Consider the following 16,087-nt stretch of genomic DNA (forward strand, 5'->3'; position numbering starts at 1 on the left):
TATTATTTGTTCTTCAGTTTATTACAGAAACACGGGTTTTTTTAAAAAAACGAAACAGGTCCAAGCCAAAAACACTCAATTTATTTCTCAGCCGGCTGCATATGTCCTGGCTTTTTTTCTTATTGTTTCTAACCTTCATCCTTCAGTCTTTATAGAAATAAATCGGTATTACTCCATAGATTTGGTACAGAGCTCTTTAACCACAAATCCTACTAACACAAAATCATATTTTCAGAGTTGACTAGTATTTTGGCATCTTCTTGTCCTGCAAGCATATCAATAAATCATTTTCGACATGACGCTTTCGCGGGAAAACACTTGGCTGGGGTCTTGCATTTTCCAGAAAGAGGGGAGACTCTTATTAGATTATATTTTGTCTAAAATTATATGGATATCAATTAGTGTCTGTTAAGTGCATATGCACATTTGTGTTTAATTATCTGCAAGTATTGTTTGGTAGACCTCCGACATGATCCACTGCGTAAAGACATCCTCTTGCCCTGGTTTTAGGGATAATGGTTTGGTCTCAACTGGCGGGAAATGTAGAAGCCCCGCCCTTTCGAATGTTCCACATCTCCACCCAGTGAGACAAGTTTACAGGAAAACATAATTTATTGCCTTTCACTATAAAAGCCCATGTCAGCATAACAGCTTGTTCTTCAATGTGGCGGTTTACGCGAATAATTTTATTTTGAAATTCAGTGACCGGATGCGCAGCAAATGTTTGTCGCTGCATTGTTTGGCGGACGGCATTTCTTTCGGACCAGCGGAGTGTTCGAAACCAGACAAAGTTTATTTAGCTATTTTTGTGCTTCAGAGTGGCTCTATTTGAGCAAAATTGCACATGCGTATTGTGGAAGCAGGATTATCTGTAAGATACAGTTAGCTTGACCATTCGGCAGTTTGCGACCTGGACAACATGGCTGCTTGAATAACCTGTGTGTGTAACTACGTTTGCTGGGCAGAAACTGTTCGTAAAGTTGTCTGAAAGCTGAAATTAGCCCTTTTAAAAATATTTTTATATAACTGAGCCATCTTTCTTCGTCGTGGACAACAATGAGCAGGTAAGCGAATAAAGTGTCGGCGTCTTCCTCAAAGTGTAATTTTTGTTTATTTTACATTGAAAAGAAATGTACCTACTAATAGTTGTTCATAATTAAAACGTGCTTAACGTTTATTGAGTCAGTTGAATGGATACATCGTCTATTTTAATTCAAGGGTACCAACAGCAAGTTAAATGCATATTCAAACTAAGGAAAATAACACAAAGACACAAGAATAATGTACTATACAGAAGGGCAAATTTATGATCTAAAAATAGGATGCGCTGTTTCAAGAAAAGATGCTACTCTGTAGGATCTTTAATGTACAAAATGTGTTTTTGTGCTCAAACAACAGACTATTTAGGAGAAATGAAAAGAAAAAAGATCTGCAGGGATGTGAACACTTATAAAGTTTGTTATAAAGTCTATCAACGGGAGGAAGGATCTGTGATGAGCTCCTTTGTGCACATAGGATGCAGCAGTGTGTCACTGAAGGAGCTCTGGTTTTACAACAGCTTCATTGTCCCCACCCCAACAGTTATTCTATGCTCACATTACTGCAGTATTAACAAGGATTGCAATTAACTGTTGCATGCTAGTTTAATCACAGTTGGAACAGCTGGATTATGGGCTTTAAAGAATGTACCGTAAATAAGTAAAGTTTATTTCTAAAAACGCTGTCCAGTATCAACTACCTTGGGCCAGTGGCTGAAATTCAGACCTTGTTGTGGTAGATAAGATTGATTTCATATGGAATTATTGTCTGATCGATAAATCGACAGTTAAGAAAGTCGATTTATAGGTGCACACCGACCTGATATCGATGTTTCCCACTGGCACAACTCGGCTCTATTAAAAACTTCCAGCACTAAAGGAAATTGGAGTGTGATGGATGTTTTAAACCCAATTTTGATCCAAGAATGACATTATGCATTTGGTTCCACAGAACCATTATGCAGCTGAAAGCCTATATTTACCAAACATTTAACCACTGCATTGTTGAACCTCGCCCCCTCACTCATTACACATCTTGTGTGTTCATCTGTTCAGCATCAAGGAGGAAACTCGAAGTGTGTCCCCTCAGTGCCCCAAACCAGATGAATCTGAGGAGCCCCACGGTACGGCCATGGAGACCGCTGGGGGTCAGGCAGGTAAATCATCGTGTTGTTTTGTGAAATATGAAGTTTGATGGACTCAGCAGGTCGATTTTACTCTGAAGAAATTTACCACCAGAGGGTGTTCTGTTTTCCCATCTCCAGACGGGAGCGTGAAGTCGGAGAACATTCCCGAGGTGGTCATTACCAAGGAGATGGAGGAGGAAGAGAACCAGCTGATGGAGGAAGGGGAGCGAAAAGAGAAGGAAATGATGAAGAAGGTGCATGACTTCCTCCGCAATACAACACATCTGCTGTTACTCTGCATGTGTGTGCTGAGGAGAGTTGAGCAGCTGCTTGAAATTGTTTGTAAAAAAATGTTTAAAGGCACAGGAATCATTTAAGAGGGACTCACAGGATGTGCGCATCAAGAGACTCCAGCATCTGCTCCAGAAAAGCAACATCTACTCTAAATTCCTGCTGACAAAGATGGAGCAGCAGCAGAATGAGGTAACGTGTGTGTGCGTGTGAATGCGTGAGTGTGTGTGTGTGTGAGTCCTCTATTATTACGACCACTGGGTGCTAACGCCTGACTCTGTGTTTCAGGAGAAACTCAAGAAGGAGAGGCTGGAGAAAAAGGCCATGAAGGTGAGTAACTGGTGGCTGGAAATATTCAGCTTAGCAGTGACCAAACTATCTCCTCACAAACTCTGTTTGGTTTTTTGTTTAGGCTGGCAGTGGTACAGAGACCCGGACAGGTGAGCTGAACTTTTGTTCCTTCAGAGACACCATTAGAAGATGTTGAGGATCCCGACCGTTAAATTTGTTCCTCTCCGTCCAGATGCGAAGAAGAAGAAAAGGAGGAGGGATGAAGACTTTAAAATAGCTGATGTTATGACAAAAGAAGTATGTCTATTTTCTTATTCCTTGTTTTGTCCTGTTTTCCTCTTGACTTGTCGTCTGCTTCATGTGTTTCTTTGTTTTTTCTTCTCGTTTTGCAGGAAATCATGTCTCAAGCAAAGAGATCAAAAGTGGAGAAAGGGGTAAAGCTGCTTTTACTTTGACTGCTCCATCTTCTATGATTCAAACAATTTGTATTCAGGCTTTAAACGTACAAAAACCTAAATACCTCCATTTAAAAGACATCGCCAGTCTTTTCCATGACTGGTGAAGGCCAGATCCTTCATGCATCCGCGAGTCATAAATCTGATAAATCAGCCCCCATTTCCTTAAATTTGGGATCTTGGTGATTGGCCGATTCTTAATGCACGGGTCCACTGATTGGTGGCCACCAAGCCTTAAAAAGCCTGACCTGCCAATTCTGATTTGACCGTTAGCATTTTTATTTTTTGTCTGAAATGTTGCGAAATGTAGCAAGAAAGTCACTGAGTTGGCAGCAGTGAGGTGACTATTGATAACTGTAAACCTGCAGACATGGTGTCTGTCTGCATCGGTCGATCACCGATCTCCCAAAGTTCAGGAAACTGGGACGTGTCGAACTGTTCTGATGACGTGCAGGAAGACAAAAAAAGCAAAAGAATCTTCTCTCAGCGTTCAGTCTGTGTCCATCAGTTCCATCACCTCGCCGCTTTTTTCCAGAAGAATGACGCTCCGGCTCAGAAGAAACTCGACGCAGAGGATATTGAAAAAATGAGCGATTCCAACGAGGAAATCAAGAGCCGGCTGTCGGAGACGGTGCGAGAGAACGCCAAGCATCTCCTGGACCCCGACAGGAAGGTGAACGGGCAGCCTGTCCCCGTCCAGCAGCCCCAGCTGTTCACAGGCGGAGTGATGAGGTGGTACCAGATCGAAGGCGTGGAGTGGCTGAGGGTGAGCGTGGGCGGGTCTGGATGTGGCGGGGGCGGGTTTGGAATCGCTCCTGGTGCCACGCGGTTACCCAGCAGTCTCTATTCCCTCTGTGCTGCAGATGCTGTGGGAGAACGGCATCAATGGCATCCTGGCTGACGAGATGGGGCTGGGGAAGACCATACAGTGCATTGCCCACATCGCTATGATGGTAGAGAAGAAGGTGATGGGCCCCTTCCTGGTGGTGGCTCCTCTCTCCACAGTACCAAACTGGATCAGCGAGTTTAAGCGCTTTGCACCAGAGGTAACGGGACGAAGGACGGGAAGCCTCTCTGGGTCTTCCGGTGCCAGATGTAGAGCAGCAGTCTGATCTGTGTTGCGTGTTTTTCCCAAGATATCAGTGATGCTTTATCACGGCACTCCGCCAGAGAGGTCCAAGCTGCTGAAGCAGGTCCGCAGGGCTCAGGGGCCCCTCAACATGTTTCCTGTTGTCATCACTTCCTTCGAGATCTCCATGATTGACAGAAAGTTTCTGCAGGTAAGACCTTCACGCTAGAATCACCTGCTGGATGTCGGAAGCATTAGTGAAGACAGAATTTAAGAATCCCTGCTTTCTGCCTCAGCATGTCCAGTGGAAGTACCTGATAGTGGACGAGGGCCACAGGATCAAGAACCTCAACTGTCGGCTGGTGCGCGAGCTGAAAATGCTGCCCACCGACAATAAGCTGCTGCTGACTGGTACACCGCTGCAGAACAACCTGGCTGAGCTCTGGTCCCTCCTCAACTTCCTCCTCCCAGAGGTCTTTGATGACCTGAAGAGGTGATTATAGATCTGGATGTCTAGAGCTGGGTGTAGAGTCCCTCTCAGCATGAGCAGCTTGTTTTTCTGTCCTGTTTTTGACCAGCTTTGAGTCCTGGTTTGACATCAACTCCCTTGGTGAGGGTGATGACGTGGTAGTGGCAGAACGGGAGCAGAACATCCTGAGCATGCTGCACCAGGTGAGACGGGGCGAGAGAGAAGAAGAAGGGGGGCAAAGGAAGGCGTATCCTTCATCGTTTCCATGTTTTCTGTCTCAGATTCTGACTCCATTCCTCCTGAGGAGGCTGAAGACAGATGTGACTCTTGAGGTTCCTCCCAAGAAGGAGATCATAGTGTACGCCCCCCTGACCACCAAGCAGGAGACCCTTTACAGCGCAGTTGTCAACAAGACCATAGAGAAGGTTCTGGGAAAGGAGAAGGTAAGGGCTGCTGACAGCTCTGGATTTCTCCACCAATAAAAGCTTCCAGTGTCGGGAATTATCTGTTTTTTCCTGTCAGAAAGAGGCTCCTGTGCCGGTGACACCAGATGGCAGACCAAAACGTCGCACCCGTAGATCGGTGGACTACAGTGAGACAGAGAGCGACAAACAGGAGGCCCTGATGAAGTACCTGGAGAGAGTCCGTAAGGAGGCCGAGAACAGGTCAGGAACTGTCTGACAGGGTTTCCGTCCGTCATGGTGCATTGACAGTCCGTCATGGTGCATTGACAGATCAAGAGTCGTAGTTGCAAAGGATCAATATTGGCTGTAAACATTGGCAGTTCTAAGCGTTTCTAGTTGGCCTCTCAAGCTTTACGGATCTTGAGGCTCCGTAAAACAGATTTTAGCTGTTGGCAGGCGGCTGTGGTTCCTAACCTGCCGATCTGCTGTTCCCTGACAGCAGAAGTTTTGGATGACATAGTCAGCTGTTGTCGAGGCGATCTGCAGAATGTTCCAGATTCGTTGCGTACAACATAAGCTGAACTTGAGCTCTGGGTTTCATTTCTCTGAACCTCCTCAGCCCCTCGCCACCGGTGCTGGACATTTCCACCCCGCCGGACGCTGACATCACGTTGAAGTTGCAGAGCGTGCTGATGCTGCTGAAGAGGTGCTGTAACCACCCGTACCTGGTGGAGTACCCCCTGGACCCAGTTACACAGCAGTTTAAGGTGACCTCTCTGGGATTTCTCTTGTAGCCCGCTGAGCCGCACACCAAAGTTTGGAGAGATTAAAGATGGTTTTAACTTTCTCTGCAGATTGATGAGCAGCTGGTTCAGACCTCAGGAAAGTTTCTCATACTGGACAGGCTGCTGCCTGCTCTGAAAAACAGAGGACACAAGGTAGTCATGTTTCTAGAAAACGTCAAATGTTAACAGCTTGTTCTGCCTGTAGGTTCTCTTCCCACGTTGTCCCAGCCCTGTGTGGAGGCAGCAGAATCTCATGTTTATTCTCTGATCTTCATTCAGTTCTGATCGTTGTGCTTGCTCCACTGTTAGGTTCTGATCTTCAGCCAGATGACGTCCATCTTGGATATTCTGATGGACTATTGCTACCTCCGAGATTTCCGATACAGCCGGTTAGATGGCAGCATGTCGTACACAAAAAGAGATGAGAACGTAGGTTTGAAATGATGTAGAACCATTGATTTTATTATAGTTCTAAAAGGCAACAAGGTTTCCTCTCCCAGAAACGGAGTGACGATTTTAGGACTGACTGGGGCTACAATGCAGTGCTTTTCAAAACTATTCACACCCTGTTATTTTTTTATTGTCAGTTAATGTGACCGACTTGAATACTTCTAGATAAAACATTTCTCAAATAATGCAATCAGTTTTTACGAAAAGTTGAACCACAGCGCTGTTATTTGTGAAACCTGAATAGCACAAATGTGAATCTTTGTCTTCAGTATATATTACATGGTTTTTAGGTTAATAAATTTGGACAGAATTAGGGGTGGGTGATATTGCTAAAAAAAAATCTGATCACAATATGTTTTTGTTTAGATACAACTGTAATAATGTCACAGATGTTATTACAGAATTTATGTGCTTTTTTTTTTTTTGTCCAATGTGACTTCAAAACAAGTTTTTAAAAATGTATTTATATATAAAACATGTAGTGTGTCAAAGGAAATATAAGCCAGATGTCACTTAGGAGTGCATGTGTGATGAATCTCTGCAGCTCCTCCAGAGTTTCCTTGGTTCTCTAATTAATGCTGTTTGCCCAGACTGTCTCTTCAGGTTGACGTGTATCTCTGGATAGGACTGCAGACTGGTGTCTTGTTTTTATTTTATTATTTTTAATAACTTCACACTTCTGTCACTTTGTGTGGATCAGTCTCATGAAAAACCAATAAAATTAAGGTTGCCATGTGGCAGAGAGCTGTGAATTGAATTATGGCATTAAATGGAATGTGTGCTGCTGCTCTCCATCAGGTCTTTTAAAATCAGACAATGATATTTGCTGTCTAACATGATCTCCTTTTCTCTTCCAGATCAAAAAGTTTTTCAATGACCCAGAGGTGTTCATCTTTCTGCTGAGTACCAGGGCAGGAGGACTTGGAATCAACTTGACAGCAGCTGACACAGTTATCATCTTTGACAGTGATTGGGTAGGTTGGAAGAACGAGCTAAAATCTCTTGTACTCTAGTTTTTAGTTTCCTCATCTTGTTTCCTTTTAATTTGGGAGCAAACCAAAAGGCCAGAACTCTAAGGCTGGCTTCTGATTCCCTTTCCCTTCCTGCTTTAGAACCCTCAGGCGGACCTGCAGGCTCAGGACCGCTGCCACCGCATTGGACAAACCAAACCCGTTGTGGTGTACCGGCTAGTGACGGCTAACACCGTTGACCAGAAGATTCTGGAGCGAGCGACGGCCAAGAGGAAGCTGGAACAGATGGTTATCCACAAGAGTAAGCATCATCACGGATACCTCGCCGCTCATCGCTGACCTTCCCTGACCTCACCTTGGTGCTGCTCTTTTTCTCAGAAAAGTTCAAAGGTGGGAAGGCAGAGCTGAATCAAAGCAAGAGCTGCATCGATCTGGACGAGCTGCGGGACCTGCTGCAGGCCAGAGGTCCTGAGAAGTAAGACGACTGCACCAACGCAACACAGTGCAACGCAACGCAACTAGGCCTGTCACTATAACAAATATTCCTGGATGATAAATTGTCCCAGAAGTTATTCCGATAAATGATAATATTGTTGTGTTGAAACCATGTTCAATTAATAATAATGCAAGAACACATTCTTACAGATCAATAAACTTCAAATTCTGATGAACATTTTACACTGGAACTGGAAGACATTTTAAATATCCACAAAAAATAAACAAAAAAATAAAATGAAACTGTCTTTCAAAATAAGAGCTGGTCGAGACCAAAGCACCAGACTGAAGACTTTTATCATCCAGTTTTTGGTAGAAAAAGAAAAACAATAAATTATGCAGGTGAAAATGACTGAGTTTGTTTTAATTTATCATGCAATTAATTGATTTATTGATTATTGTGACAGGCCTAAGTGCAACGCAACATGGCACAGCACAGTGCAACACAACTCAACACTGCAACACAGCATTGCACGGCGCAACGCGGTGCAGCGCTCGGCATGCAGTCACGATAGGCCTGTCACGATAAACGATAAATCAATTAATCGCACAATAAATTAAACCTATGGACCTCATTTTAATTATCGGCTTTATCGTTTCTTCCTGCCTTTTTTCTTTCTATTGATGACACTGAATGAAAAAAGGCTCAACTCCAGTGGTCTCCACTGACCCTCCCTTCCCATTTCCTTAGTATAATGTCCAGCGCACACTACAGGAGTTGTTGGCCGACTGTCGGTTCACTTTCAAAACCTGAAACACATTAGCCGACAGATATCCTATGTATAACGGTTCAATTGGGTTCGTCATGCCATGTGGTGTCCAGCCACATGGGCACAAAATAATGGCTACAAGTCCAGTTAACTAATTTCAAAATCGGGCACTAATCAATGCTTTACTAGAATCTACCTGTGATGTATGTGGCTAGAGTCAGCGTAAAGTCCTGACTGAATGAAAATCATTATAACCTATTTATGTCACAGCTGAAAACATACCGGGTTTATCAACTGCAGTAGCAATTTGGCTCCAACTCCTCGTCTTATCATTTCTATATTCTTTGCATGAAATGTTGAATTAAATATTGATGTCGTTTCCACATATCATCTCCGATGTCCGGTGGACTTCGGGTTGCGCCGTGTCAGCTGTTTGAGATTCCCCTCGTAATTTCCCCTTAGAAAGCAGGAGGAGAATCCGCGCTTTCTGATTGGCTACCTGTCACATTCAACAGGCTGCGTTAAGCTCCCAGTCGGGGAAAACCCCTGATTTAGATCGGAGCGGCCACAACCGACGATCTACCGTCACACACCACACACTACAGGATGATCGGTTACGAAATCATCAGCGACAATCTTGGAACACCCAATGTTCTAAGATTATTGTAAGGGGAAAATAGGGCCAAAAAAATCGTGTAGTGTGTGAACTACTGCGTCAGAATGTGCCCATCTTCTCTATTTAAATCTAGTGATTACTGAAGGCCAATATAGTATACAGACTTCATAAACTGCACTCTTTTGGTTGAATGCAGTATTTATTTCCACTTTGCCTTTATGTTGTTTAGTTTTTATTCAAGTACGTTTTTTGTTAATGGAAACTGAACATCCATTTTATTTTTGTTTTTGGTTGTTTTGTTAATTTAGTTTATCAGTTCCAGTGTTATGTGTTCTTTTGAAAACAAAGTGTATCTATCAGGAAATTGCATGTAGTCATTTCCATTAAATCAGTGTCAACTGGTCTTGAAACAATATTATCGTTTATCGCAATCATTTTTTAGACAATCGCTCAGCAAAATTTGTTATTGTGACAGGCCTAGCGGTCACTACAACTAGCTCTTTAACCCGGGAACCCTTGGTGTGTGTTTGTTCAAATTAGGGAGGTGAAATCCTCACAGGGAATGGTGATCAGTGACAAGGATCTGGAGATCCTGCTGGATCGCAGCGACTTGCTGGGTGAGGATCAACCTCGCTCTGGTTTTCAGGATAAATTTCTGCACGCCTCCTGACATCTACATCAGACAGAGACCTGTGTTTTTTGTTGTTGTTTTTTTTACTGTAACTTGTCGTTTCCAGATAACAGGAGGAGCATGAAGGAAAAAGTGGGAGTCTTCAGAGTGATCGACGCCAAAGAGTCATCAGAGATCACACTGACCTGAGGGCCGTTCGACGTCCAGGCCGCTGCCACCTTGACGAAGACCACCACGACATTCTCAGATGATCTGGAAGCTGCTGTTTCGTTCTGTTGAGTTGCTGTAAGAATGCTTGTTTGTCAGTAAAATGTTATAAAGAGATTGTGATATTAAAAATGTAAGAGGACATTTAAAGGAATTTTCTCATGTTTGTTTTTTGTTTGTTCCATTTTCATGTTGTGACCCTGTTGGTGATTCCTAATGTGGAAATTTAATAAAAGCAGAAGGTACCTGCTTCCCCACCGTCAATAATCAGCCACATGGTAACCAGATGCTGCAGGGTCAGAGGCCAGAGGGCGTGTCCCTTGGATCAGAATGATGCCAACGATTCAGTCTGGTGGTTCAGTGAAAGAAATTAGAATATCTTGGAAAAAGTAAAATATTTTACTATCGTTCATTCATATATATATATATATATATATATATATATATATATATATACACTGCTCAAAAAAAATAAAGGGAACACTTGAACAACACAATATAACTCCAAGTAAATCAAACTTCTGTGAAATCAAACTGTCCACTTAGGAAGCAACACTGATTGACAACAGGGACCCTCATCGGGTCAATCAGTGTCGCTTCCTAAGTGGACAGTTTGATTTCACAGAAGTTTGATTTACTTGGAGTTATATTGTGTTAAGTGTTCCCTTTTTTTTAGCAGTATATATATATATATACATATATAAAATATCAGCCAATATCTGTGGATATTTATAAAAAAACTGATCCATAAAGCTGTTGCATCTTTTTTCATTTAAAAGTAAAGCACCTTAAAGGGGAAGTATTATGTTTTCCAGACTGCGTATCATATTCTAGCACAATCAAGCAATTATGCCGCCTTCAGTTGCTATAAAAATCCCGTAAATATCAAACATGATTTAAAAGAAATTTGACTTCAGAACTTGAAGCCTTGAAATTGGGCCTCATCAACTAAACATTCTAGCTCTACTACTATTAACATCTTTGTTAACGTAGAAAGTAATCCCACACTGGCTCTGCTGTGCATCCGTCTTATCAAACCCTAGTCGGGCGTGGCAGACGGCTGCTTGTACTGATCCAGGTTCTGGTTCTGATGGAGGTTTCGTTCTGTTAAAAAGGAGTTTTTCCTCTCCACTGTCGCCCCATGCATTCCCGGTATTGGGGGCGGGGGGAGTTGCAGTAAAGTCAACAACAACCCAAGTGATCGTCTACTGTTGCTACATGGTAACTGAGAGGAGTGAATGCTGCAAGTCAACTTTTAAAATGAATTTGAATAATGAATTGAGATAAATTGACTCTTCAGCAGTGTAACATTTTATTGCCAAGAGGCAATAATAATAATTGTTTAAATGTTCCTACTCCAATTCAGTACAGTCCCATTCTGTAAGATGCCTTGATGTATTGTTTTCCAGTTTCACGCTATTTGAAAATATGGCTTGGTGCTTTAAGAGCAGGACAGGGTGTGTCCATGTCACCTGCTGAGGTGTATTCATCCTGAAAAGACACACCCTGTGTATTACCTCAACACAAACACAGAGGTTGTTTGTAGTAGCGGATCATCTGTGGATTTTTTAAACTTGAATCACAAAAGTTAGATCAGGTAGGAAATCTGCCTTCTTTTCTCAAAGTCTAAGCGAATTTGTTGCTTTGTGACTGAAAATTATTTTTGTTTCCAACCCAAAGCTCAGGCAGGTTTGTTTGACTCATGGAGCGTCTTAAGTTAGTCCTGCAGTACTTCCAGTCCAACTCTGAGTCCATCTCTAATGGGATCTGCATCGTCCTGGCTCTGGTCAGCGTCAAGCTCTACACCAGTTTTGACTTTAACTGCCCGTGCCTTCCTCAGTACAACAAGCTCTACTCTCTGGGAGTGATGACGGTCCCGCCCATCATCTTTTTCTTTCTGGGAGTCCTCGTCAATCGGCATACGGGTGTCATGATGGACGAGTGGATGAGGCCGGTTGGGAATCGTTCCAAAAATCCTGCGGTGGTGAAGTAAGTAAAAGATTTCCTAACTTCAAAGGTTTTGTAGAAAAAACTAAACAAAAAAAGAGGAAGAACAGTAGCAGAAATAACTGCAGCCTTGAAGTGATGGTGAGGCAGAACTCTTCAAGAAGTTGGGGCAAATTCACAAAGTGGACAGCAGCTGACGTTAGAAGATTAGGGTCTGCCGCACACATAGATGGATCCATGGCAATGGACTACAACTACTACAGACCTGCATCTTCTGAACCAGGTCCAAATTATTCCAAGATGAAGGTAAAGTTTCCATTTCATTTGGAAATCAAAGTTTACAGAGTCTGGCGTTAAGAGACCAGAGGACCAGAGTCCAAGCTGCTGGAGGTCCAGTTTGAACGGAACACTCTCATTTTAGATAAACTGAATGCTGGGGTTTCAAATGAATTAACTTCCAGAATAGTTCATCTGTACCTGATGTCCGTCCTTCGTCTCCCGGCAGATACCTGTTCTCTGCCATGCTCCAGAGGGCCCTGCTGGCTCCAATGGTCTGGATCCTGGTCACTTTGTTGGACGGCAAGATCTTCATCTGTGCTTTCAGCGTGAGTGTCGATCCGGGCCTTTTCTCAGGTAAACATGAAGCAGAATGACTCTTTTACCAACAGGCTGCACAATTATTTGAATGCTTTACTGATTATATGATGTCTCCTTAGGTGTGCCCAACAACACAGGTCTGGATGTGATTAGGATCATGGCCAAGGTGCCCTGCAAAGAGGACGTTATTTTCCAGAACAGCTCGTTCCGTAAAGCGGTCTCCCGATATGTCCGCTGTTATTCTCAAGTGAGCTCTGTTAAAAACACATTATTTCAACATTTAGGTGTTGCTTTGAACGGCTGTAAACTACTGATTCATATTTCTTGTTTAGCATCCGGGGCTGTGAAAAAGTATGCAACCCCTGACATTTTGTTATATTTTTTTATTGTTGTCCCATTTAAATGCTTCAGTTCATCAAACAAATGTTAATATCAGGCAGAAAAAACCTGGGTGAAAATTAAACACTGGTTGCAAATGAGTAGCTGCACGGTGGGTTGCACTGTCGTTGCCTTGAAGCAAGAAGGTTCTGGGTTTGAATCCCAGCCTCGGCTCTTTCTGCATGCAGGTTGCATGTTCTCCCAGCACATGTTCAGGTTCACTCTGGCTTCCTCCCACCGACAGTCCAAAAATATGATTGTTAGATTAATTGATCTCTCCAAGTTGTCACCTCACATGTGAGTGTGCGTACAGTTGTTTGTCCTGTGTCTGTGTTGCCGTGTGATGGACTGGTGACCTGTCTAGGGTGGACAGTGATCAGTCCTGCCACGTTCCTTCAAGGACAGCCGGGTATAGACAGTGGATGTTAAAAATTAAGAGATGATTTCAGCTAAGGAAAAAAAAAATGTTATCCAACCTCACCTGACCTATGTGATAAGGAGATTACCCTTGTCACAGCTTTGATTAACCACTTATTTTGGAAGCTCATGCCTAGCTACTTGAGTTTTTCTTGATTCTACAAGTACTGCCCGACTTGTACAATCAAGAAATTCCCTTAACTGAACATTTCCGATGGCATGAAGTAGGTTGACAGATCTGAAAAAACAACATGTGATTCCCAGATGTGAAGAAATTCAAGATCAGTTGAGAAACTGATCTCAACTTTGGAAATGGTTCTTCCAAAGTCTTTATTTAATAAATAAAATAAATAAAATGATCATCTAAACTCAACTTTGTGTTTTCACAAAGTTATCTTGTCTGATATTAACCCCTTAACTGACATGATGACACCAGCGTCCTCATGGGCTTGTGTGGCAGTTAAAGGATTTTGTATTTGTTTGATGAGCTGAAACATTTTAATGGGACAAAACAAGCAAAGAGAATAAATCTAGAAGGTACCCTTTCACAACTCTGTAGGTCAGGTGATTCAACAAAGTAAAGTCTGATATCAATCCTGTCATTAACAAGAATACGGCAGAGATAATGAGTCGCGAAAGCTTCCAAAGCCTTTTAGAGAAAGTGTGAGTGGAGCAGGTTTGTCCATCCACATCCACGTTGACGATGGTTTTGTGTCGCTTGCTTTCCACAACATCTGTAGGCAGTTGGCTGGTCCATCCTCCTGTTCCTGATCGTACTGGGAGCGATGGGACGCCTTATCAAACCCTGTTTTGAAGACCACGCCGCCTTCTTACAGACACGGTACTGGAGCAACTACCTGGACGTGGAGCAGAAGCTTTTTGACGAAACCTGTGTTCTGCACGCGCGTGACTTCGCCCGGAAATGTGTGGTGCAGTTCTTCGAGGACATGACAGAGGACTCGATACTTCATCTCCCACATCCGCCCTTCATCTCCAACGTCAGCGAGAGGTGGGAGGAGGAAGAGGAGAGACTTCATGGGGTGACGAGGCAGGAGCAGATGGACCAGCTGCTCAACAAGTGGTACTACGGTAAACCTGAACTGGATGTAACCAGGATTGCTCACAGACCCAGGCCGTGTGTGACCTGGCAGGACCCAGGAGGGAGGACTTTATACTCTGATGTTTAAGATGTACTGCGGTGTTTTGGTGGCTGCTGTTTATTGCTTTGTTGCATTTTGTCCATGGAAGTATGACCTTACAATTAGGGCTGGGTGATTTTATTGATTCTGCAATATTTATTGATATTTTTTTCCCTCGTAAAGTATTGATTTTTCATCCGTGAGTATCAATATGTTAAATCCTACTCAAATCAGTCATGTTCCCACTTGCACATGTACATTAAAAATTACATGTAACCAAACAACCAGTTACAATTAAATTACATTATCTAGTATAAGTGAATAAGACAAAAGATGTTCCTTTTCTGTATTTGGGTGGCAAACAAAGCCACCCAATTAACATTTAAACAAAACAAATGTATAACAAAAATAACATTTATTACACCAATATTACACAATCAGTTCAATTAATTCAATCCAAGTCTATGGAACAATCACAAAATGTCCCCAAAATCACCCTGTCCCTCTAAAATTTTTCAGAAAATGTATTGAATTGTACCATTTACTGAATATCATAATGTGTATCGTGTTGTGAGCAGAATATTGTATCGCATCGTATCGTGATATTAGTGCATCGCTACAGCCCTACTTATAATGGACCAGGTTGGAAACATCAACTGGAGAAACCCTGAATTCTAAGTAGGACATTTAAATCAATTAATTGTCATCAATCCTGACTTAGAAATCCAATATGTCTGCCACAACGTGCCGATAACATATTTAATTGCACTACTGATGGCTTGTGTCTGAATAAATCTATAGCACTTTGTACGTAATCTGTTTCTGAACAGACTCCATCAGTGATAGAATAATAAAAAGAAAGTCTTCAATTTCAGAACCTTTTCCTGATTCTTTTCACCAAGTTGTGTTTGTAAGACCTCATTCTTTGTGCTCTGAGTCTGCTGCTGGGGAAGTAGGCCTGGAACAGCTCCCAAGAAAGCAGCTTGAGGACCTCAACTCACGAATGAGAGAAGCATATAATAGGAGTCCGATATGCCAAATAATGGTGGTTAAATGACTGTATTTGATCGCTGTTATGGATATGATTCTGTGTCCCTCCTCTGGCTCTCGGTCAAGCTAACGTTGAAGAGATGTCGCAGAATCCCACAGAGCTGCTCTAACCCCAATATCTTCCAGTCACATATTGAAATTGAAGTAAATGAATAATTCAATGGAAACAGCAACCATAAGGATGAAATACCACCCTGCAACATGCAGTTCTTACACTCAAACCAATGTCCTCAACCTGTTCTGTTCTGAGCTTGAACCGTGTCAACAATTGTCATTTGAATATGTTTGTGGGTGTGGACAGACAAACTTTGCATGGAGATTTTCCCACAAGCACAGAGTGATGAGTGTATGCAAACGAACTCGGGACCAAACTGACTTCACATACTTGCACTGATTTGTTGTTTGTCTTTTGTTGAGTTTGTTTTACGTGGTTACTCAGTGTCTTTCTGATCGTAACTATGACGGTCATCAACTCTGACTCTACTTCTACACGACATCTCGTCACTTGATTTCATTTTCTGCTATAGGATAGGACCATAGGATTGTTTTTC

General features: G+C 42.6%; 2 protein-coding genes across 6 annotated transcripts; both read left to right on the top strand.

Annotated features, from left to right (window-relative positions):
* Positions 1-664: 664 nt before the first annotated feature.
* hells (helicase, lymphoid specific) lies at positions 665-10,399 on the top strand. 5 transcript variants are annotated; one of them, XR_001777369.2, is made up of 23 exons: positions 665-1,064; positions 2,094-2,194; positions 2,303-2,418; positions 2,525-2,647; positions 2,744-2,785; positions 2,868-2,895; positions 2,979-3,043; positions 3,139-3,180; positions 3,740-3,967; positions 4,065-4,247; positions 4,338-4,481; positions 4,567-4,763; positions 4,849-5,182; positions 5,262-5,404; positions 5,763-5,910; positions 5,998-6,081; positions 6,238-6,357; positions 7,236-7,352; positions 7,491-7,650; positions 7,728-7,824; positions 9,711-9,787; positions 9,908-10,086; positions 10,248-10,399. XR_001777369.2 is itself a non-coding variant. In XM_008428922.3 (23 exons), exons 1-23 carry the CDS (start codon positions 1,057-1,059, stop codon positions 9,988-9,990), a joined length of 2,562 nt encoding a protein of 853 aa, XP_008427144.1. In that variant the 5' UTR covers positions 666-1,056; the 3' UTR covers positions 9,991-10,162. The 5 variants fall into 5 exon arrangements, 4 of the variants coding, with proteins under 4 accessions (XP_008427142.1, XP_008427144.1, XP_081472181.1 ...); XM_008428922.3 differs by lacking the exon at positions 10,248-10,399 and having other exon boundaries at positions 666-1,064; positions 4,849-4,942; positions 5,021-5,182; positions 9,908-10,162; XM_008428921.3 differs by lacking the exon at positions 10,248-10,399 and having other exon boundaries at positions 667-1,064; positions 3,737-3,967; positions 4,849-4,942; positions 5,021-5,182; positions 9,908-10,162.
* Positions 10,400-10,609: 210 nt separating this feature from the next.
* calhm3 (calcium homeostasis modulator 3) lies at positions 10,610-15,363 on the top strand. Its single transcript, XM_008428924.3, has 5 exons — positions 10,610-11,605; positions 11,689-11,997; positions 12,461-12,588; positions 12,672-12,799; positions 14,088-15,363. The coding sequence occupies exons 2-5, from the start codon at positions 11,711-11,713 to the stop codon at positions 14,532-14,534; spliced, it is 990 nt and encodes a 329-aa protein (XP_008427146.1). The 5' UTR covers positions 10,610-11,605; positions 11,689-11,710; the 3' UTR covers positions 14,535-15,363.
* Positions 15,364-16,087: the final 724 nt, after the last annotated feature.

This window comes from Poecilia reticulata, chromosome 15 (genome assembly GCF_904066995.2).
Source record: "Poecilia reticulata chromosome 15, P_reticulata-male-v2, whole genome shotgun sequence".
Classification (NCBI taxonomy): Eukaryota; Metazoa; Chordata; class Actinopteri; order Cyprinodontiformes; family Poeciliidae; genus Poecilia; species Poecilia reticulata.

Coding starts and splice junctions, on each gene's coding strand:
- calhm3 (XM_008428924.3), top strand. CDS start 11,711: ATGGAGCGTCTTAAGTTAGTCCTGCAGTACTTCCAGTCCAACTCTGAG. Junction 11,998..12,460: donor AAAAATCCTGCGGTGGTGAA/GTAAGTAAAAGA, acceptor GTCTCCCGGCAG/ATACCTGTTCTCTGCCATGC. Junction 12,589..12,671: donor CGATCCGGGCCTTTTCTCAG/GTAAACATGAAG, acceptor ATGTCTCCTTAG/GTGTGCCCAACAACACAGGT.
- hells (XM_008428920.3), top strand. Junction 4,482..4,566: donor TTGACAGAAAGTTTCTGCAG/GTAAGACCTTCA, acceptor TTTCTGCCTCAG/CATGTCCAGTGGAAGTACCT. Junction 7,651..7,727: donor ACAGATGGTTATCCACAAGA/GTAAGCATCATC, acceptor TCTTTTTCTCAG/AAAAGTTCAAAGGTGGGAAG.